This window comes from Crocodylus porosus, unplaced genomic scaffold (genome assembly GCF_001723895.1).
Source record: "Crocodylus porosus isolate Cpor-Errol unplaced genomic scaffold, CroPor_comp1, whole genome shotgun sequence".
In the NCBI taxonomy this organism is placed as follows: domain Eukaryota; kingdom Metazoa; phylum Chordata; order Crocodylia; family Crocodylidae; genus Crocodylus; species Crocodylus porosus.
In genome coordinates this window covers 4,646,976-4,671,349 of record NW_017728948.1, presented here as the reverse complement: position 1 = coordinate 4,671,349, position 24,374 = coordinate 4,646,976, and the positions used below count along the sequence as shown (strand labels likewise).

At 45.2% G+C, this 24,374-nt stretch overlaps 1 protein-coding gene across 4 annotated transcripts in view; it reads right to left on the bottom strand.

The window, feature by feature from the left end:
* SMOX (spermine oxidase) overlaps positions 1-24,374 on the bottom strand; it is a 65,391-nt gene that overhangs the window by 8,726 nt on the left and 32,291 nt on the right. For 2 of the 4 annotated variants that reach the window (XM_019553171.1, XM_019553172.1), the window contains exons 2-5: positions 18,940-19,174; positions 12,810-13,036; positions 7,012-7,185; positions 2,383-3,082 (exon numbers count right to left, since the gene is read on the bottom strand). In XM_019553171.1, the coding sequence (XP_019408716.1) occupies positions 2,383-3,082; positions 7,012-7,185; positions 12,810-13,036; positions 18,940-19,147 (1,309 nt within the window). In that variant the 5' untranslated portion in view covers positions 19,148-19,174. Of the gene's footprint in view, positions 1-2,382; positions 3,083-7,011; positions 7,186-12,809; positions 13,037-13,726; positions 13,897-18,939; positions 19,175-24,374 lie in introns of those variants that run through there. The other 2 variants (XM_019553173.1, XM_019553175.1) reach the window with 2 other exon arrangements.

The following is a 24,374-nucleotide window of genomic DNA, read 5'->3' as shown; positions in this document are numbered from 1 at the left end:
AAAACAGACCTTACGATGACAGGCTGAGAGCCATGGGGCTCTTTAGCCTGGAAAAGCACAGGCTCAGGCGTGAACTGGTGGCTGCCTATAAGTTTATCACGGGTGTTTCACCAAGATCTGGGGGAACATTTGTTCACCAGATCACCCCAAGGAAGGACAAAATCGAACAGTCACAAACTCCTGCAAGACTGTTTCAGGCAGGACATAAGGAAGAATGTCTTTACTGTCTAAGCCCCAAGGTCTGGAATAGTCTGCCACCAGAGGTAGTTCAAGCACCTACTTTGAATGCCTTCGAGACACTTTTGGATGTTTATCTTGCTGGGATCCTATGACCCCAGTGACTTCCTGCCCCGGAGCAGGGGGCTGGACTCGAAGATCTTCCGAGGTCCCTTCCAGCCCCAACATCTATGAACCTATGTCAATGGGCACTGTATCTGGGACAGGATGACTGGACAGCATTGACGGATAAAATTTTGGTCAGTTCTAGTTTTAAGGAACCCTGAATTCTGACTTCGGCCAGAATCAGAAGCAGAAAATCTACACTGTTAAACACATTCTCAGCACCTTCACGATACACATCAGAGAATATGTAGCACTATCACGCACTTGAAACATCTAAATTTGCTTTTCCGTTAGTCATCCATTATGTGAATGGTGGCCTAGAGGGAAATCAGGATACACTATGAAATCAGAGCTCCACTGAAGTAAGTGGCAGTTGTCCCAGTGACTTCAACTGGATCAGGATTCAGCCCCACTCTCTATCACGTGTGTTTAGCATGTAACTTCTCTATTTTGTATCTAAGAAGACAGATGAGGAGACACCCACATAAAGTAGCCAGTCAACCAGTACTCAACACCATGAGTGGCCTCAACGAACCCTGCTTCATACCTCAGCATGGTTCAAAGCCAAGATATAGGAAAGTTAGCAAATTTACTATCTTGCCTTCAGTTGGATCAGTTCTGGCTCACAAAGCCACTCCATCTAGCCTGCAGCCAGTGGTGGGCAGTCTCGCCATAGCATCTGGGGCCCCAGTAGACATGGTCCTTGGCAGTAAGGGCCCATCACTGCTTGTGTGCCTCCAATGTGACAAGCAGCTTTTCCCAGTGTCACTGTGTTGGACACCACTGCCACTGCAGTAGTTACCGCTGCCAAGGTAGCTGCCCCTGCCACAGCTGTGATGGTGGCAGCCACCTCTGCAGCTGCCACCGCCACTGCCCCCTGCCCTGTGCCAATTCCAGCCTGAGAAAAACCCCTACAGTCTGGATCTGGCCAGTGTGATTTTGACAGCCTTGAGATAAACCATAAATCTTAGACCTTGTATGAAAAGGAGAAACCTGGCTATTCGTATCACTTGGCAACATGAAATATTGAGATAACAGAGTCCCCTGAGACATGGAGACATTGTGGGAAACCCATCTGAAATTTGGAAAGCACGGCAAAATTTGCTGATATTAATACGTCAGGCCTGGGACAGACACCTTGAAGGCACAGACACATTTCTAACCTTTGATGAGACATTGGTTTTTTATTATTATTAAAGTTTTGGCGCAGATCAGACCCCAGAACTGAAACTGAACAATTGTTTGGCCATCATTGCTATTCATACAAATGCTCTGTATTTTTACATAGACTTTCATCTGAAGGTCTCAAAGACCTTAGCAGATTTAAATGAAATTATCCTCAATAAACACAGCTCTTTCCCTGTGGGAAGGGCAGGAAGTCACTCGCAACAAACCTACAGGTGGTTATGGCAGGAATCACTGAAGTTTGGTGCCTCCCATGTTGGCTGTATGATACACCTGTGGTCCTACCGAATTAGCTATAACTGCCACTGAACCACGGTGTGTGGAGTGCGTCTCAAATCAAAATGAATCTCTGAGCATCTCACTCTGGGTACCTGAGAACTGAGGCTTCTACATGAATGGGCACCTAAAAAAGTAGGATGATGTCACTTCCCATGAACGGGTATCAAAGATAGGACCTGACATGCCAGATCCTCAGCTGGTCTAAACTGGCACAGCTCCATGGAGTGAATGGAACGACAGTCATGGATGCCAGGATCTGGGCACAAGAATCCCGTCATTGTGTTGCTGTTGCTGTTACAGCTGGCACAGTGCTACTGGGGCTAAAAAAGCAAAGTGCTTGCAATCCGGTGGCACCAAAACGTGCCAGCCACCATCATCTTTCTATGATCTCAGAAAGACACCGGCTTTTAAAGGAGCTGCTCTGGGAGATGGAAGAGAAAATGCATCTCTGCAGCAGGTGCTTCGGAAGCCCTTGAGCAGCCACAGAGCTGCTAACGGCTGTACTGCATTTCCCTCCTTCCACCCCTCCTCCCCAGCTCCGTATCTACCCGCCAAAGGAACAAGCCAATTGCTGACCTGTAAATTTACGCAGCATCTCAGTGCAGGTTTCCGCTACAGTTTCATCATCATACTTCTCCATGATCAGAGCCTCCTCTCCACAGATCCAGCCGCTCAGCACATGGCCGTACCGCTCCGGCGGGTACAGGACATCAAAGCTGCAGATCTTTTTATACCACAGCTCTTCTGGGTAGGTCAAGCTCTCGCTCTCTGCCTCGTCCTCCCAGACAAACTGGATGCTGTTGCACTCAGGACTCCAGAAGGGCTCTTCGAACTCTAAGAAGATCTTGTCAGTGGTGCTGATGCCCAGTTTCTCAATGGCCATCACTTTCTCCTCAGGCAGACGGGGGTGAAACATGCTCTTGTGGTGCTTCTTCAGGACCCCCAGAGATACTGTCACAATGACGTGGTCGGCTGGGATGAACTCACAGTCCTCGCACTCCACAAAGACGTTGCAGCCCTTGTCTTCCTCGGTGCTGTCGCTGTTGTGGTCGGCCACGCGTTCGATCTCCTTGCTGACAGACTGGTTCCAGTGGATGCACTTGACTGGCTTGCGGAGCTGGGTAACAGATTCCGGGATGGACCGGGCCAGGATCTCCACAATCTTAATAAAGCCACAAGGAATGATGTGATGGGCACCAGGGATTTCGGTCCATTCTCCGAATTCACTGAGCGAGACCTCATCCATGCTATGGGAACTGCTCTCGCAGCTCTCCACCTAGTGGAAGGTAACACAAAACAATGTTTCCACAGAGCTACCCATGCCATCGGGGTACAGATCCAACACGGTGAGTTAATGGATGAGTTGGGAAGGGAACTCAGAGATTTTACTTTCAAATCCCTTGCACTAGACCCACGCCATATTTACTAATACAGCACCTTCTCGCCAGAGTGCTGGAAAAAATTGGTCCCTAGTTCTACTTCAAATCAACTCTGAAAACCAATCAGATGCTTTCTTACTGCAATACTCTGATTTCTCAGCATAGCTGTACAAGTTCAAGCACAGGAATTTCTATCATCTCCAAGATTTTAAAACAACTTCCTGATATCCTACTGCATTTTTCCAGCCAGGGAAGAGACAGAGCTCAGAATATAGATCAACTAATAATTGTTGCTCAAACCAAAGATGAACCTATGCTGTGCTATCAGCCTAATTTAATTTTTCCCTGACTGATGGTGGCAATTCTTACTCAATGATTTGACTTCAGTTGAACAAAGTTTTCAAAGCTATGTCTACAACATGGATCTTAGCATGCCATGAAACAGCATTCAACGAGCTATGAATCTGTGGCTGCGGTGACGCTGTCTGATGTAAAGGGAACTAAATAAGAAGAGAGGGGGAAGGCGAGGCCTCGGATTCGTTTGGTCTGACTAGCAATGCTCAAGAAGCACCTCGTTAATGCAAGCAAAAACATCAGAGTTCAATCCGACGGCAATGGTAGGCCTGTCTCGTGATCAGTCTCCAGTGCGAACAACAGGAGGAGGTGGCCCTCCACTCTTCCCACTTTCTCTTTCTAGGTTTTTAACTACTGGACTCATGATCATTACACAGCGTGACTGCTTTTGTCTAATGTTTAATGTAGAAGCACTGTTACAATCATCTGTCTTGCCTCTTTGCCAATTACCGAGGTTCTTCCAAACTGTAATTTCCTTGTTTATAAGTCTGGCAGACTTAGCATCCTCTCACCATGGGGCATGCAAACACTTGGCTTGGCATACCTAGTTACTGCATGACAGGCAGACTCTGTTCTCCTAAACTGGGATGACCAATACGCACAGACAAGTTATTATTTAGGAAAGTTAAAAAAGATATGCTAAGCTTTTCACAGCAAGAGAACAACAGACTTCTGCCTTGAAGCATACATATGACTCCATTTCCATGATCAGATCCGTTCAGGTATATTCCTCTACCCATTCAGAACTGTCTTCAGTGAGGTACTGTAAAGGCACACAGGTCTACTTGCCTGGATCTTGTTGCAGGAGATAGGCCTAACTAATTAAACATACTTTTTTCCCTGAAAAACTGTGCCCACCACAGAAAGTATCGCTTCCTCCCCAGTCAGAATGTGCACTAGGTCTGGAATCCATCCTGTATGATCCCAAGTTAAGAAACTGCTTTAAACTTTAACGATACAGTTAAAAGAAGATTTAGATAAGTGTAATTTTTTAGGTTTTGTCCTTTTCTGAATTTAATGTATTGTACATCCTGCAAAAAATAGGGGCTTTATCTAAAGGTCTTCTGCTGCTACTGGCCCATTTGAATACCCACCAGTGGACTCCAGGAGAAACTGTGGAGTTCCCTGGTCCTGTTTATAGGAAGCTCTCCCATTCTGAGGATGAACAATGGCATCATTGTTGCATCATTCTGACTACAGCAAAAATGCACAGAAGGACATCCTAGGAAGGCAAAGACACAACTATCCAGGGTGGAAGTGGCCCAAGATCCCAGAGTTAACACCCATCCTCTCATCCAAAAGACCACGAAATCTTTAATGACCACAAGTGGTCTTAGTCCCATGCCATCTCCCAAAGACCGCACCTCCCCCTGCAGGTGTGGCCAGGTTGCACCATTGACTGAAAGATAAATCAGAGGAAAATGCCATGCAAAGGATTCCCAATACACAAAAGGATATTTGTTTGCTCCAAGTAGAGGGTCTTCTCTATAATCTTTCCTGCTGCTGTTCTGCCATTTACATGGTAAGAGGCATTCACACGGATTAGAAAAAATCTCCAAAGTAATGTGGCAGTCACATACAATAATAGTAACTATTAATACCAGGCACCCCTCAAATTATAAACTGTTTTGCACTGATATTTTTCTGTGCATAATATAGTAAATAACTAGCGTTTATTGGACAATCTTTGTGTCATGCTCTTATTTTGTTAGGCCACAAAAATAGTCCCATAATTGTCCTATACCCACTAGTTATAAACACTGATTTAAAGGCCAAAACATTATTCTTAATTTGGTGGGAAGCGTATTGGTAATAAGGTGGACACATGGGAATGGCAAGCAAGATACTGAGGATTAAACATACTCACCTACTTCACACGACTGCTGTGTGCCTCCCCTTCCTTATTACATAACCTTTTAATTCATATGACAAGTTAAAACACAAAAGGCCAGATCTTATTCACTCTGTGAAGTATATAAACTTTTAAGGTCTGGATCCTACTCTACCTCTTAAGCACCTAATTAGACTTAGATGCCCAAGTATGATCCTATTCCATTCTGCTAACACCCCTGAAAAATGGATAATGTAAAAGGTGTGGGTCCTTCTCCTTGCTGCTGTCTCTGATTTAATCTTAAAACTAGAACAGTCTATTAGAAAAGCAGATATGCTAGTGCTTTTTCAGGGACTCTGACAGGATGGAATAGGATTGCATTTATATGCCTAAAAAAGTAGGATCTGGCCCCATGTGTCAAACTACTACCATTTATTGTCACGTGCTGAGTGCTGTACAAGTCCTAGTCCCAAAGAGCTTTCAATTGAAGCCATAAGGGCACAAAGTAGACAAGATCCACTTGCAAAGCATAGAGGAGGAAATTAGGATGTGGGTTTCTACCCTTTACCTTTGGCTTTACTTTCTCTTGGCTTTCTAATGAACACTGCTTCCTTTAAGTTGCTCTGCGACTTAGTTTGCAGGGACTGCTCCAATAGCATTTTATTTTTAGAGTTAGTGTCCTGGTTTCCAAGCTCTGGAGAGAGACAGAAGGGAAATAAAGACACTGTATTTTCTCATATACAACACACACCAAAAACCAGCTGCTGGAAATGAGTGTGCATTATGTGCGAGGAAATACAGTAACAGCAGTTTCTGCCACTTAAGCTTCAGCCAGGTAAAAGCAAAAGTAAAGTCTGTACACAATCTACACAGAGCAGAACAAGAAGCAGGCCTGGCTCCCTAGCTGCTGCTACTCAAGGAAAGCTTTCCTTCTTCATTCAAAAACAAGGTACATATCTTATTCCAGGTTATACTTTATGTGAGAAAATACAGTACCGTGCCTGGATCATGTAGACCCCGGGGAAACCTATACACGAGGCGGAGGCTGCTCCAACACACTGTAATTACTCGATTAATTGAGCCTGCTGGAATTTCCACGCTGCAGCCAGCCTCTGCGTCTCATGTATCAGTGTCCCCACACTTCAAAATGGTAGCAGGGGTGCTTGAACCAAAGTTCATTTGATGAGCTTTAGATAAAGCACCCCCACCACCATTTTGAAGTGAGGGGACGCTGATACATGAGATACTCCGAGTGCTTTAATTACAGTGGCTCTCAGAGCTGCTCTAATTAAAGCATCGTCCCTCCCCCCATGCCTGGAGCATGTATATAGATGCCCAGGGTGCTGCCATTAGGCTGATTACTGTTAGTAAGTGACAGGGAGAAAGCCTCGTTAGGAGTGACAAGACAGGACTATGGGTTATAACCTCTCACCAGAGAATTCAATCTAACTGATGAGACGTTACTTTTTGCCAGCCTGTTATAGAGGCTTTCAGCTTCTCAGTAAAGTTTAATATACAACCTTGAACAAAAGAACATGCCAACGGCAAAAAGGACACAAAAAGCCAATCCCCAGCAATGGAGAACTCCTAGCTAGGCCTCTGGGGTCCATAACTGAGTTGCTTTTTATTTTAGGCACGTACCTTAAGATATTGCTGAATCATTGCTAGCTTGAGCTTCTTGATGGCCTCCGAGTCATCTGGATCGGCCTTGATGCGCTTGCGCACGACACCCCGTGTGAAGACGCCCACACTGTTCTGGCTCTCAGCATTGACTGGTTTACCACGCTGGAAGAACTCTTGAGTCAGGTTATAGACCTGTCGGAGACGGGACAGAAAGAGAGAGCAACTCACAGCAGGTATCAAACTTCAAATGTACAGAACCCAAGCGCCTGTCCATCCAGAACCTGCATGTGCCACTCACCTCACCACTTCTAACTGGAGATTCAAATCAGAAGGCTCACCATACACCCTACGACCGCCACTGGGAGTGCCAACAGTTCTACTAGTTCAGAAGAGGATAGGAAACCAGTAGCTCAAGACAAAATGGAAGTACTTTTATGCCAGATCTGTACTGAAATTTTACTGTGCCAAACAGCAGTGCCATCTGTATGGGATACTCCAGCATGGATATGCTTATTAGACTTCCTGCATATTAATCAGCTTGATGCTAATAAGGGTGCTGCTGCCTGGCACAGCTTCACTGACATTCAGTATCACCCAGGAGCCATTTAGAAACTCTGGGCGCATCCACACAAGACATTTAGTGCGGAGCTGCCTAAATTAGTTCTGCAGTAAAGTCTTTGTGTCTACACATGTGGCCCTATTAGGCTGCAGTAAACTAATTAACTCCACCGTAGGTTAGTACTATTCTACAGCAGCATTCTTTATTGCGCAGCAACTCATGTGTAGACACTGATGGAACTGGATGGGACACAAGGATGCTTCCACGCGAGGGCTGCCTGCCAGTGAGCTCCACACTGGAGCACCATTGTGCCTCAGCTAGCCCCTCCACAGCACACCGAGCCAGGTCGGAGCACCTTCGTGCCCCAACCAGCCCGTCCACAGCACACCGAGCCAGGCTGGAGCACCCTCATTCCCCAACCAGCCCGTCCACAGCACACCAAGCCAGGTCGAAGCACCCTCGTGGCTCAACCAGCCCATCCACAGCACACCAAGCCAGGTCAGAGCTGCCCCAGGCTGACAGACTGATCCCTTGAACCCCTGCCAGCCAAGGATGCTCCAGCCTGGCTCAGTGCACTGCAGTCCCGCGCACACATGAAAATGCAGGACCCGGGAGCAATAAACTCCAGCACAATATGTGCCGGAGTTTATTGTGTTGTATTAACTTCATGTGTAGATGCACACTCTGTGTGTCTAGACATCCCCCAAAAACATGGGAGCATAACCCATTACCTCCAATACCCCTCACCATGACTGACTGTGCAATGCTGGCAGCTATAACCTGCCACGCAAGCTACAAAACAGGAGCCGCCAGTGGGTCTGTGACTCAGCTGCCTTCCAGTGTATGCCGACTACAGAGCAGCTGTTCCTGGACTACTGTGCACCAAGGCTTGATGCTTGTAGTTTTAACAGAATGAGAGCAGAGGCAGAGAGGATTCGACGCTGGGGACTGGCTTCTTGTGTACAAAGAGCAGTAAAGGCTGCTATGGTTGATTTAGTCTTAGTGTGTACACTCCAATATGGCTTAACTTAAGTTGACTTAGTTAAGCCAACTTAGTTGAGTCACTAAGCTGACTCAGGATGTATGTACACACCCCCTATGCCTGATGTCTATTGGCCGCTTAGACCTGGATGGATTCAGCGCTTCAGCCCTCCAGATTCTCCAGCTACTTCAGTCTCATTCCCCTCAGAATCCATCTGTCTGTGGTTTCCCAGTTACATCCTGCTGTGACAGCAGGGAAGTAAAGCAGTGAACACAGGCCTAGAGGATTCTCACATGCAAACACATAAAAATTTTATTCAGAAACCACAAGGGAGCTAGAGATCTATGAAAAATAATCCCCTGAGCACAGTCCCTTTATTGTCCTCACTCACCCTACAAGTCCTGGGTTGATCCAAGTCCTTAGGCCAAGGGACCAAGCCTGCAGAATAAACCCCCTTGCTTACCCAAAGTATTCCCCCTTTTGAAAACAGTGCTGGGCCCTTCTCTTGCTCCAGCATTTCTACTGAGGAAGTTAACTTGACCAAAAATACCAAACACACTCCAGCACCGGTGCCCATGGGGTAGAATCACACTGGTTGTGTAAATGATCCCAACAATCCCCTGTGATTCATGGTATTTCATCTCTAAAATTAAAAAAACAAAACAAGACTCAGAGTAATTTCATAACAGCAGACAGAAAAGCTCAGAAAACACTCAGCCCAGACCCAATAACAACTTGTCTGCCTAGGATTAATCACCTGCACTTAGATGTCATGCCTCAGGGGAAATATGATGAATTAGAAGTATACGGGCCAGGCCCTGACTTGGAGATTTTTCTGCCATCAAAGGTGTTTTGATGATGACACATGACCTCTCTGAAAGAGCTGGATATTAATGGTTGTGACATACCAGTGCTGCTGAGTAATTATGGAAAACACTAGTTACCCTCCCAACACTCTTCACACATCTCCTGCCCCCACTTCTGCTACGAACTGCATAATACTGGCTTCCCAGAAAAGGCTTCAAGGGACACTTGAAGCTTCAAGACTTCTCCCATTTTCCACTGGCACAGCTGGTCCCCCTGTACCTGGCTCCCGGCCCTTGATGCCCCATGCAGAGCTGGCTTCCTATGACAGCAAGGAGGTGGGCAAGAGAAGACAAGACAAGTCAAGGGTGGTAACAGTGATGGGAAGTGAACTGGGGGAGGAGAGAGGGTTAGAAGGGGGAAAAGAAAAGACAGGAAGAAATAGAAAACAAACTCAAAGGATGGGTCATATAAGGGGCACAAGTCAAAGGTCTGCCCAAGCTGAACTGGCCATCTGGCTCATGGGGCTAAGATATATATAGCCGGTGTGCCATGTGACATGCATCATGCCTAGGCTCTGCCTATATGACTGGGTATCCATTGATAATGATCTATTGGAGGGCAGCCTCTGGAGCCCTGGTGAGATGCTGGAACTGCCCTACCTCGATGCTCCAAAAGGAGGAGGAGACCCAGAAATTAAAAATAAAGAAAAAAAATTGAGAAGTAGGGAGGAAAAACATGTAAGGAGGAGTCATAGCAGAAGACAAAGGATGAGCAGAGGAAAACAGGAAAGAGACAAGGCCCTTGGGCAACAAATCTGGCATCAAGTCAATCCTAGGAATAAGGATTTCCAAGCAAGAGAGGTAAAAGCCACTGCTCTTCACTAAAGTCATGGGGGGGAAAAAAGTCCCTGACCCCTCCCTATTCATGAGAAACACTACCGAATTTCAACACACACAGTCCAAGCGCTCCCTCAGTGGCCCCGATTTCTGAGGCCCAGACCGCTGCCAGCCAATGCAGCTGTAAGCTGCCACAAACATCACCTCGGCATAAAGCAGCTCAGCTTTTCTAAGCTGATTGGAGGCTGTAAGTAGATAATGCACTCACAAGACAAGCAAAACTGTGTTAAAACCCAGTTACAATTTGGCTGAGAGGAGAAGTTAACCAGATGGGTCTTTGTGTCCATCACACTCTTCGCTGGGCACCGGGTTAAAAAAGACAGAGAGAGAGAGAGAAATGCCTGTGTGGTGCACACCAATCAATGTGTCTTCCAGCTTCTATCTCATCCCCCTCCTCATTTACCATTTGTCCTGTGGTATCATCTATGAGTTACAGTCATGACATCCTCTGTTCTTCCTCTTGAGAGAGAGAGCTAAACAATCCTGCAAATGACAACCCAGGAACCTGATGCATATGAAGAGGAGGTGAGAAGTAACAGCAGAGAATGACAAAGAGGGCTGTCACCATATAAGTACACTGACCAAGTTCAGAACTGACCACACTCCCTAAACTTGCCTGTGGAAAGTTATATTTTTACTTCCAGTGACGGCAAGGAGATGCACACAAAAATCTGAAAGTACAGACGTGTTCCAGAGACCTGCACAAAAAGACGAAGCCTGGCAAGTCACGACACAAAGGTCCAACCTCAAGGAGCACGATGAGGTACTATGAGAGCAGGACTTCATTTGGGATGTTTTGAGATCTTCTAAGAGACTTTGAGCTACTCAGGAAACTATTCCTACCTGCAGAAGGCATCAAAGGGTACATGGGGCCTCATTTATAGGGTCACAGGAACGGAGGGCTGGAAGGGATCTCACAAACTCACCTAGGCAAGCACCCTACTCAAGGCAGGATTCCTCAGGCAGGTTTCTAACTAAATCAGCCAAGTGTCTGTCCAACCTGCAGCTCAGGAGGCTAACTGAAGTTACAAGGGCTAAAAGAGAACCTCAGAGACCTGAAAGGCACCAAGCATGTCGCATGCACCCTGCTTTCAGGATTGCTCTATGTGCCACCACTGACACAGCCACTGTTTGCTCAGAGTGGCCTTATGGGATGCTACAAGACAGCCCAACATAAAATCTCACCAACCAAAACAGAGAGAGAGATCCAAAACTGATGCTGCATCCCCACCTTCCAACCCAGCTGCCCCTTTTAATTATGAAATTAAAACAAGAACATGCAAACCACCCAGCACAAGAAAGCCAACAGGGCCAAATATAGCAAAAACACATAAAAGCTGAAAGTCATGTGCCATGCTAAGTCAGTTTGCATGTTAACAAACATACTCTCCTCCGCATATTATGCAAGCACAAAGAGTCCCAAAGCCACAGGCACAGTGCACGCTATCCTATTCATCCATCACTGAATGTGTGGGGGTTTTGTACATTCACATTTTCTCAGTTTGATTTTTCAACGGTTCACAGTAATTTCATACTTTTCATTCTACCAGATGCACAGAGACAAACCCAGGATTTGCCATTCTGAATCCACACAAAGCCCTCCCTGTTACAATACCACATCTGTAAGAGAGGCCAGCATGCAAAGCTTCAGAGAAAACTGAATTACCCCCATACTGGAACATTAAGCTCTAACATGAGTATGGGACGGTTGCTTCCTATCCTAGTCAATTAAGAGTTGGCTTATGTCCTAAACCACAAGTGCTGATTTCCCAGGAAAGTAGCTGAACATTTTTGCTACGGATAAATGTGAAATCCTTTCATGACTCCTCACCACTGGGATCATTAATTATGCACTGCATGAGAGATAACAATCTTTACATTTGTTATTCTTTTACTAAGAAGATAAATTTACCCGATTTGGCTTTTCTAGACCCTTCACATTTTTTGCATATCTCTGAAAACCAAGTTGCCCTCTTCTCTTTTCTTCTTTCCAAATACTTCTATACTGCTAATTATTTTTATTTCCCTTTGCTAGACATCTTCTGTTACTTTTATCTTTGAGACAGGCTGAGTATTCAAACTGATAGCATACTGTTTCCATCTCATGTCATTTGTTGCAGTGTTTTCAGTCTTCTATCTTTAATTCCAGACTAATTTTATTTGCTTTTTGACCATTAGTACCTAGCAGGGTTTACATACTATCAGACCTCTGGCTGGACTGAGCACTTATAAGGGTTTAGTGCCTCAACTGCTGGTTGGGCTTTCCCCAGATCATAATGTTATGTCTCAATCTTGCTTTACTGCCAACTAAGCTAAGTAGCAACAGTCTAAAGCAAATGATTGAGACTTGCTAGAAGTTGATCATCATACTGACTATGAAAAAAGGTGGAAAGACTGTTTACTCTTAACAGCCATCTGATCCAGAAGCAGTGAGGCCAGTTAACAGTAATTAGATTAAGTAGATGATATACTGTTTAAAGATATTTCAAGGCACTGGTGTTTTTCTACTGCCTGTCAGGCGGCTAAAGATTTCAGACAAACGTACCATCTGACAAGGCTGCTAAATACCAACCTCGTTGTATAAATCACTGAATTCTTCAACCACATCTTTCGGGATCCTTTGCCCATTGTTGGTAAGATGATAAGCCACCCCATTCTTGGAGTAGAGACTGATGCGGCCAACACTTCTCTCACCATCAGTAGTTTCTTCAAGTAAGCCATTATCTTCTGCTAGATGATAGACTGGGTTTCCATGTGAACCATGGATCCACGTAGCTCCCAGTTCAAAAGTGGCGTGCCCTGAAGCGGAATAAGTCAGTTAGAATGGTAAACTGATCCAGCAAAAAAATGTGTGCACACCCTGTATATAAAGGCCAGTAAGCACAGCAAAGAAGCCGCATTTGCCCTGCAATGCCCCCCCGCCAACTATCATAGAAGTAGTGCTTTCATTTAGGACCAGGGTTGTACAACTGCTCTTTCATCCTCAGTCTCCATGAAGGAAGTGTCAAAAATAGGTGACAAATCACAACGGGGGACCTCCCTAAAGAAAATCCAATGTGAACAATATCAATAGCCTAATGCAGTTATTCTCAACCAGTGCTATGGCACCCTGAGGTGCTGTGACATTCTTTTATGGGTGTATTAGCACTGCTGGTGTAAAAACATCTACACACAAGTCACGAGATAAGCCCAAAGATGTCAAATAGGAATCCAGTGCCAAAAAACCATTCTGATCTGCTGCACTCTTTTCGAGTTCTCTGCAACAAAAGAATTGTTCTAGTACTTGTCTATAGTAAAAAACTGAGTGAAAGCTAAAAGCCGGCATTTTCTGAGGGGTGCCTTGAGTCTAAAAAGGTTGAGAACTACTGGCCTAACAGTTTAGGCACAATGCAGGGTCACTGGCTCAGTCTTAACTTAGCCACCGGTTCAGTGCATGTCACTACCTCAGTTTGCCCACCTATGAAATGGAGACAGTATTAATATACCTACTCCAAGGATGCTTGGGAAATCTCCAGTGTTTAATATCTTCAAAAGTGATGTACATATTTACGGTATCTCGGTGAGTGGTGCAACAGTAAAATTTTGTGGTGTCTACTATCATTGCTAGAGTTGACACCATCAGAGGCTGTATTGATCATTTCTGCGGTACTAGGTATACACTGGTAAAGCATGGAGAGAGAGAAAAAAGAGTGGCATGTCAACCTGCACTGTAGCACTGCAAACACAGCTTCAAAAACTACTCACATCACCGTGGAACGGATCGGAAAAGAACTACATCAAGAGAGAGTAAAATGGTTGGTTGGCCACTTGAAGCCTTCAAACTCAGAATTTATTTTGAGAGAAGGTGATTATTGTTCGAGTATAAGGAAAGAGGAATCTGTATCCCTAAAGCAGAGGACTGTCGGGTGGGGGGAGTGGAAATGAGACTACCATGTAATGGCAGACTCAACCAGATTATTTTCACTAGCTGGAAAGCCTTGCCCTGCAACGACAGACCCATGTTCTTAAAAAAAGGACACAGACTCTCTGAAATACATAAAAGCATGGGCATTTCCAAAAAGTGGAACCAGGACATATTGAATTATTTGTGTCTTTGAAGAATACAAGCAGTTTCTTCAAGAAGATGTGGCATTGGGTTAAAAAACATTCAGTTTTCATTACTGCATTTCTGTTTGGACAAAGCAAACTGATCGGCCAGATTAAGAAGTCCCTCTAGCTATTTCTAACCACTCCTGAGGTCAAGTTCTCCTGTATTAAGCAGATGCTCCAGTGTTCAGGCTGATGATACTGGTGGAGGTTTAATAGTTAAAAACAAGCACCACTTCCACTGGAATCTATATTCAGTTTCTCAGAGTGTTTCTTTCCGTAGTTGGATTCTGTAGAAGTTCATGGCCCCCAAATTTAGTTTTAGTGAATAATGGGCACTGTTGGGTCAGATTTATGTCACTGTTAAATCCATGCGCTGCTGCAACATCGAATAAGTTACATGGACATCTTACCTGGATTAACAGGTACGTTCTTCCCTATCAGCCACAGCATACCTGATCGTGTAAGAACTGTGCTTACCACATAAAAAACCCGTCACATGGCAATTCAAAGCATGCTAATATTTACTGTGGGTGTGCTGTAAGAAGCAATGCTATGCTGTACGAATGAGTCACTATTTCAAAGCAAAGCCCCAGACATTTGGTCTACATAAAGAGCTATTTATCTTTCAGTTCAGTGCTGATTGTTTTGGCAGACGTTATACTCCAAGACCCTGAATATGCAATGACCTACACATGTGCATGACCTTAAGCATTTACAGGAATCAGGACCCCAATGTGAAAATATTTATTGCACTGCAATGCACCCACCAAGCGCCCAGCCTAGTGGAAATGCAGGGCTGCACAGGAGTAAATGGTGTAGACGCTCATAAATATTTCAGGTTTAACTGGCATCCTGGTACTGGCACTCTTCCTACAGTCCACAGCATACCACATCAGCAGCAAAAGGAGTAATATTTAGGTCACATTCTGCTCTAATTAAACAAGGATCATTCAGCAGTATCCCCACTGATTTCCAAACAGAATCTGATTCTTAGTTAAATAAAACAGCTGCTTATTTAAAGAAATACAAATATCTAACAAGTTCCTACTTCTCTGCACTTGGAGGCATTTATTTTGTCGTCAAATTACATGTGAAGAAGGAGAGCCATTTCTTCTTAGTGTTTTCCATAGGAGCAGTTATGTGGAATGCAATTAAATGCAGGGAACTAAAAATAGCCTCGCTCACCTGTATATTTAGAAACTCATTAACCAACATTACTCCAAGAAGATAAGCCAGAGTCATCCTGGAGTAAGTCGCATGATAATTTATCTAAAAAGAAAGCGTTAATCACATTCTTTAACAGGTAAACCCCCAATTTAGTTCAAGGGCCCTTCAGGGCTTGAAAAAACCAAACAGCCCCAATGCTAATCTCATCTGAATTAGTAATTGAATAGAAAAAACTCCCCATAAAAAGTGCCTGTTGCACTCATTCATAAAAGTTTAGGCTGCACAATTATCCTCTGGGCATCATGTCAAGTAGCACCACAGTGAACTATAGATATATAAAATTGTATTTACCCAAATCCACGGGAGGCCAAGCAGTCTGCCCCCTGCCCCTTGATCCCCCACCTGCACCCCCTGGCACCTGCCCCACAGCCACTTGCCCCCCAAAGCCTGCCCCTCCCAGGCACTCGGTTCCTTCCCCTCCCACCTCCTCCCCCAGCCACTTACCCTATGCAGCAGCTACAGCTTCCTCCAGCTCAGGGCCAGAGCCAGAGCTGCAGCAGCTCCGCTGCCATTGTGTGGCCTCCTGCACGCTCCCCCAGGCCACACACCAGGCAATCTACCCCACCCCGCACCACATGACTTCCCCTGCGCTCCTCCCACCCCACACTGTGCAATCTCCCATGGCCCAGGGCTGAAGCCAGAGCCACAGCAGCTGTTGGCCCCAGGCCATACTCCAATCCAAGACAAGGTTTCTTTCCCCCCACCCCATGCTGAATGGGAAAAAAGCTGCATCTTGGATTTGAATAAATATGGTACATATGTACATGCATATATCTCTATATCTGTATCTAAATAAATAAAATAATGTATGAAAAACAGGCACAGAAGCCATAGGAAGTCTCATTTCCTCCTTGCTATAGTAACCAAGTAGCATCCTTTAGGTCAGATTCTGGTCTCCTGGTCTGTATATATTAGGCTGCCACTCAGTAAGCAGTCCCTCAAACAGAGGGTGGTACCCACTTCATGTTCAAGTTCTGGTCAAGGGAGAGAGTGGGAACAAAAGTTAAACCTAAGGTAGCTGTCACCATGGACAAGGCTTCACTGCGATTAGCTCTGCACTCCGATGTAGGCCTGGTTGACTTAACCCAAGCATGAGCAACCACACTACCGTACTCAAGGTCCCATGTCCTCCTTGTGCTACGCGTAGCCACGCAGCTGGTTACTGCAAAGAGAAAGGTTATAAAACCATCCTCCATGTCCTCTGGCATAGGATAGGAAGCAACAGGCTTAAATTACAGCAAGGGAGACCAAGTTTGGCCACAACATAAACTGAATAAAACAAGTTCTTCTGGCAGACAAGAACCTACATGACACATGGGACAGTTAATCCTGAGGCTGAGTGCTTTCTCTTTCCTAAGCCAAGTCTCCCACTCTGGTTATTACACAGACCTAGGTGCAAAGCATATACACATAGGAGTACGTGGCTGGACTGGCCGTGTGGGATGGCGCTCTGAATAACACAGTTAAAAGCCTCAGTGAGGTGCTAATAGTTATGACCAAGCTGAGCACACCTCATTAGTACAAGGTAACTAGCCACAAGCAGGTTCAAACCATCAGCCAGGCTGTTCTAGCATGAATTAGCTGGCATGCTTAATTCAAAATTAAGCAGTGTCTTTTAATATCAGAATCTGTGGGCTATGACAAATGGTTAGGCCACTTGCATGACTTAAATGAATGCTTGCATTATATACAGGCATCTTAATTATCTTACTCTATATGAGGAAGCATTAAATAACCATAAGGCTAGCTAAGCACTGGAAGTTTTTAAGAGCAAGTTGACAAATATCTGTCAGGAAGGTTTAGACCCAGTTCATCTTGCCTTAAGGATCAACTGAATGACCTCCCAAGGTCCTTTCCATCCCTATTTCTATGTACATTGCTAGGACTTCTGAAAGGATGTCCCACGGCTCTCTGCACTGCATTAAGCTGAGCTGCACTGTGATTTCTCCCCACTAAACTGTGCGAGAACTTATCTGTTCTCCCGAGCATATGGGGGAATTGTGGGGAGGCCCCAAGATAAAGTCTGAAGTATAGGGCTTAATGTCAGTCTGCAGGTGTGTGTTTAGAACCAGAAACTGCTTTGTCTTTGTGAGGGTTTTACCTGGTGCCCCGGATGTTGTCACATTAGCTGATATCAGATAATATGCACCTTTTTTTTTTAAACGACAGTAGGCACAAGACAAGAACGCAGCTTTTTGTCCATGGAGTAACATACTGTTGTAGGGAACAAGATGATAGAAATGGGCTCTTTTCTCTTACCGGAAAAAATTCCACGAGCACTTTGAGGAAAGGGATCGCTCCCTTTGGGTTTCACCCCTTTTGCACACCCCTCCTCCAGCAGACAGAACTGGGGATATTTTTAACTCAGTCTGTTGTGAGGAGGTGGCGTGCTTCCCATGCGAATCTCCGTGTCACCTCTCGACAAAATTCAGCGTGCCCTATTCAGGCTCTGGAGATTAGACTTGTCAGATAGCTTTTTCTTTCATTTCCCTATCAGAAGTTCACAGGACACTGATGTTTATTTACTGTGATAAGTTTATTGAGTGAACAACAGTACATGGCATAAAGCCATGCCAAAAAAGAGAAAGGCAGCCAGCTAGAAGCCAAAGTTAATAACTGCAATGAGCACGGTCAAAAACAGAACTAGCTGCTTGACATGCAGAAACGACAGAGTAAGAAGGACAAGTCCTTCGCTCCCTGGCAGAACAATCTGGGCCTTGTGTGTGCCATGAAAAGCTCCATTGACTTTGAGCTGCACAAGGTGTTAGGACCGAATTTGCCCTGGTGACTGTGCACTGCCAGATGCGTTAGAAAACTTTTCTGCTGCCCAGGATGAAAGTATCTAATCTATGTTCCAAAATTACATGCAGAAAGCAGCAGCCACAAAAGTAGTAACAGCCCCAAAACGCGGCAAAATGGCACGCCACTTCTTTTTTCCAGCGGTCAGTGTTAGTCATGTTGGGTAGAGCAGTGTTTAGCAAGCAATCCCAATAAAAAAGCCTTATGAAATAAAATCCTCTGTCTCCACCTGGACCTCACACAAGCTACAGGGCAATAACCTTCAGTAATGTCACCAGCTCAGAACACCTTAGCTAGGAGCAGAGTTAGAAGGTGATAGGAATTTTTTTTTTCCTATTCTGCCTGCTCCAACCACTCTGTGTAGCTCAGTACAGTCCTGGAGAAAAACACCTTCTCCCACCCGCTACCTACTGAGTTCTCTAGAAAACCAATGAGCACCTTCCTTGTCTGCTAAGCGCATGCCCAAGCCCCCATGTGCATGTACAAATGACCACAAAGTGGCCCTAAAAGGCCAGATGAACCCTAACAACGATGCAAACTCTTTTAAAAAAGGCTGAAGCAAAACGTCCACGTAACATCTTTCTTACCGAGGTTTACGCTTTGCACTCGGCCTCCAATTCGGTCAGTCGCCTCAAGGATAGTTACATCCGTTAAACCGTTTTCCAGGAGAGTTTTTGTAGCAGACAGGCCCGCAAGCCCAGCACCAATAACTACTATTCGAGGCTGTCGATTTCGTCGTAGGCCACTACTAAGAGGATCATCAGTGCTGTCTCCAGATATTTCACAACTTTGCATGCCGTCCAAGCTCTCTTTCTAAGGAACCTAAGGAAAAGCAAACAAATGGGGTTCAAGGAACCAAGCCGACAATTGCCCACTCCGCACTCGGATCTCTTCTCCCTGTAGAGCAGATGAAGTCGGCAAAGTCTCTGGCTACACGGAAAAGAAGGTGAACCTGTGAATTACAATCAGCCCCTTCCAACGGGAAGTGCAGAAGGGTAATTCTAAAAATGACTGCAAAAACCTGTCTGGTTTTGAGCATCAATACTGGAGCCTACAGCTCTCCCTACCCTCTATGCTATGACTGTGCAGAGTATTTTCAGAGAATTCAGATTTCTGACCTCTTTATATAACCTATTGAGGTGGTAATTTTGTGGTAAAGGCTAAAATAAACACACCCTGTGACAACAAGCTGTGCAAAGTAGCAATAGCTTTCGTCTGCTTCTGTGGCAACCACAAAGAATAAGCTTCAGATCATGTAAATATGGGATTAGGTAAGTGGGACCTAGTTCAAAGCATGGAGACCAGATATCAAACCAATGGCTGAACCAAGAGTGGAGGAGCATCTGCCCTTTAGATAGCCCCTTGACTGTTGTGACCTTAAGAGGTGTGACCAGCTGCACTGACAATTACAAAGCAAAAATACTTTGCATCTGAAAGATGCCCATCTTCTGAAGGTCTCCAGGCATTTACATACATTAACTAAATGTCCCTGTGTAGTATGTAGTATGTTAGACACAGAGGAGACAGTAGGCCAAATAAACAGATAAGTAAAGGGTGGTACAAGCAGCAGTCCCATGTTACTTGTATCCGTGGGGCATTCAATCAAATGTGAAGAAAAATGCTTTGACTATGTGATGTGAGGAAGAATGTCTTGCATTTGAAAGCTTGTCTAAATTTATCCCAACTACCTAGTGAAGTGGCTTTCAACTTTGTTGCATTTGCAGACCCCTAAAAATGTTTGAATGGAGGTACAGACCTCTTTGGACAGTAACTGTAGGTATTCACATACTCTTGATTGATCAAAGTCATCTTTCATGGACCCCTTATAGTCTGCAAATGCCCAGGGGTCCACGGACCAGAGGCTGAAAAACCACTGACCTAGCTGGTCCAATAACATATATCATCACCCTAAGAAATCCATTACTCTGTATGAAAACTATAGCAGGTTACAGCCAGTTAGAGACTGGATTAGTTAAACCAGTGTCCCTTGAGCCATGTCTACATGATTAGAGGCCTAGAGACCAGGTCAGATGAGGAGAAGCTGAATGACTTGGGACTGTTCAGCCTGGAGAAGACATGACTCAGAGGAGACTTGGTGGCAGCCTGTAAGTATATCAGGGGAGTACATCAAGCTCTGGGGGAGCAACTAGTCACCAAAGCCCCCCAGGGGAGGACTAGAAACAATGAGCACAAACTGATTGAACAGCGCTTCAGACTAGGCATAAGGAAAAACTTCCTTACGAATCGAGTACTGAGGGTTTGGAACAAGCTCCCCCAGAGGTGGTACAGTCACCTACCCTGGCAATATTCAAAAAGCATCTTGACGCCCATCTTGCTGAGGTCAGCTGTACGCAGCAGTCTTTCCTTCCAGCCCCTAACAACTATGAAACTATGTTTGAAGTGCTCAGCCAGGAGCGATATACCAGTTTCTTATGCAGGCAAAGAGCTCCTGATAGAGATGCAGCTCGCACCTAATTGCAGCCAGTCTCCAGCAAGCAAGAAACCACACCAGAAAAGGCACAGGTTTGCTAAACTGTATTAGCCCTGGGGGTCCTGCCCAGGACCCTTCTGCCAGTTAGGTATCCTAGTTCCTACCCACCACAGATATGTCTGCAGTGTAAGTGGCCAAACTGGCTTTTGCAGTTTGATCCCTGAAATAATAACTAAAGTAACAAGTTTCTGGTCAGTTTAACTGCTGCTATTCAGTACTTTCCAGACACTAGTGAAAGAGTTAAGAGACATATTTCACATGGTTGCTACAGCTGACAGGGAAAGTTATGGGCAGTCAGAGTGCTGAAGTTATTCTTAGAGAATAACTTGGTCCAAAAAATAAAATAAAATAATCCAAGCTTGTAGGAATACCAGAGAACTCTTTCCTTTCTGCTTGTCACAGCAGCAAGGAGAGGACAAACACAAATCTTCCTTTTTGGTAATGGAGAGTTGGTTTGGAGCTTCACATTTCAGGTACTTAAGGATTTGTCGACACATGGACTTGCTCCTGATTAGCTTCCAGGATGGGGATCCCTTATTCTAGAACAGGAGCAGGTTGTTCCAGTTTATCTGAACCCATTCTGCAAGCAGATTTCATTTAGCCCGCTTTCCAAATGACTTAAGATTAACAGAAACGAGGCACTCTTACTCCTGTACTCTGAGATAATTAGCAATGACTCCATGTCTGGGTAAAGCCCTTACTAGTCTAAACCCTAACCCCTAACCCTCCCTTCCCACATACACTCATACCCTGTGAACTAGAGTTTAGGCACAACACCTGGTAAAAACCCCAGAACAGCCCCCTACTCCGTAGCTCAGATGAGTAGAGGGACCTGGGCTTCCTACCATGGGATGACCCCGCTACTCCTTCCCTTCACCTCCTATCTGGAAGTAGATGTCTCAGTCCCTGCTTTAATCTTCTTGCTATTACAGCCTTGCATCTGTGGTCTAAAGCCTGCAAATCAATCCAGGATCCCTTCCTACCAGTTCCAAACACACAGTCAAGGCTCTTTTAACCCATCAAGGTAAGAACTCAGACATCTCTCGTTTCTTGTAAATACACAGGATCCTTGGGTCCCATATTCTTCAGGCTCATGGCACCCCTGCGTGGGGCAACTGCTAATCACGTCACCTCTCTGTGTTGCGTGACAACATTGCAGGGAGGATATGCAGTCTACCTGCTCTACAAGCATTAAACACAAAGTATTAGTAATTAAGGGTTTAAAGACACTATAACAACTTACTCTAGTTTTTACAAGGGATGGCTTTAGGATTTACTGCCTCCAACATGAATGTTGCAATACTCTTCACACCTCATATATTCTCAAATCCTGCACAGATAGGAGTGTGCCAAATATCTCTGTAAATAAGTCTCCCCTCCACCATCTCTATACAGCAAGCATTATAGCAAAGACTCTTTCAGATTTTCAAACAATGCCCCTAATGTTGGCCTTAATGGAGTAAGAGAATCCTCCTCATTAAAACTCAGTGATTATGTTTTCCCTTCCTGTTCTAACACCGGATTAGACGATCTGTCTAGACAGATGAGAAGAACAGGGTAGTTTCTGTGTACGGTATCCCGTTGGTTAAGAAACCAACCTTAATTAGCCAGCAAACTTTCTCTCTCTCGGTTTCAAAGGCAAGCTAAAATTTAGCATGGGGCTTAAGTTTCTCAACCAAGATACACTATACATAGTAAAATGAAGATGCCATATAAATATGATTACCTACCGCACATTACTTCCGGATCAATTACACACTGTGTTGGGCTCGTAAATATGATAAGCACATAAAACACACCTTACTTGGCATAATGCACTACCTTCAGGATTTGCCAGGAAGCGAGACCATTCCCCAGCACCGGGTGTCACCCTCAACTCCAATACAAAGCAGCTTACACATTTTGGCTTTTGGATCTTTTTCCTTGCCAAAAGAGGTGTGTTTGTACTCTGGGATAAGTAACATGTGCTAACTACCCTGCTGTAAAAGCCTAGAGGAAGGAAGGCACCACAGGTCAGCTAAGGGCAAGGACAGGGTTGACTAAGTTCACCTCCCAGTAAAAACTGCAATGCCAGGTCTCCAGCAAGATTTTGCTAGGGAATAGCTAATGTCCATTGGATACTCCATTGTCCAAAGCTGCCAGTTTTGCACTAAAGACCCAAATTTGGATTCTCCATTTACTCACTTCTCTCCATATTTTAGTCATTTCCTCCTTCATGCCCCCCTCCTCTGTTTCCTTCTGTACTCCTTCCTCCTTTGCTTTCACTCATGTCTCCCCACCACTTGTTACTCACTCTCTTTTCCATTTCTAGTTCACAAACCTAAATAAATAAGCCATAATCCTCTTCTGAAACAGCACCAATGCAAGTTGGCAAAGTAAATCAACCCAAGCTAGTAGACTTGCAATTGCTCCACATCCTCTCTCCAATACCTACCAACTCAACTCCTAATACATTGGCCTCCACTGCTCCCAGTCTAGCAACAGGTTCCAGAGCAATGGACCCGTGCATCTTCATGGAGTCTACTTGACTTCTAGTAAAGGACTTCCCACCAGCAGAAGGGTTCCTCCATGTAGATCCCAAGGGGAGGCCTTAGACGGCAAGGTTTCTAGGGAGGGAGAGTCTGCCTTGCCTGCAAAGCACCTTGCTTCTTTGGAGACATCCACAAGAACAACTGTCTTGTCTTTCAGAGGACGAGCTCTTCGGGGCAGCAGTGATGGTCCTCACTTCTGTCCACAGAGGGCCCAGCACGCTGAGGCCTCCCAGAACACAGACCAGTTAATGTGAAAATACCAAGCGCAATGCAACAGGACCCTTTTCAACCCAACGAAACAAACTGTGATGCTTATATTAGATTCCTCATCAGGCAAACTCTTGCAAAGAGGCCTTCCGGATTTGCCTCTAGGACAAGCCACAGCACAGAAGCTCATGCCCTTTGACTTTGTGTGTCTCCTCACACAGCTTTTCCTTTCCCATGTGCTCTCTGCCCCCCGCCCCATTACAGCTTTTTACCAAAGCCCTACCCCTATACCTTACAGATTCATAGATTCATAGACATTAGGGTTGGAAGAGACCTCAGAGGGTCATCGAGTCCAGCCCCCCGCCCAAAGGCAGGAAGTCAGCTGGGGTCATAGGATCCCACCAAGATAAGCATCCAATTTGCTCTTAAAGGTGTTCAGTGTAGGTGCTTGAACCACCTCCGCTGGCAGGCTGTTCCAGACCTCGGGGGCTCAGACAGTACAGAAATTCTTCCTTATGTCCAGCCTGAAACGGTCATGGAGTAGTTTGTGACCGTTCGATCTTGTCCGCCCTTGGGGTGCTCTGGTGAACAGACGTTCCCCCAGATCCTGGCAGTCACCCCTGATAAACTTATAGGTGGCCATCAGATCACCCCTGAGCCTGCGCTTTTCCAGACTAAAGAGCCCCATGGCTCTCAGCCTGTCGTCATAAGGTCCGCTTTCCTGACCTCTGATCATGCGCGTGGCTCTTCTCTGGACTCTCTCAAGCTTCTCCACATCCTTTTTGAATTGTGG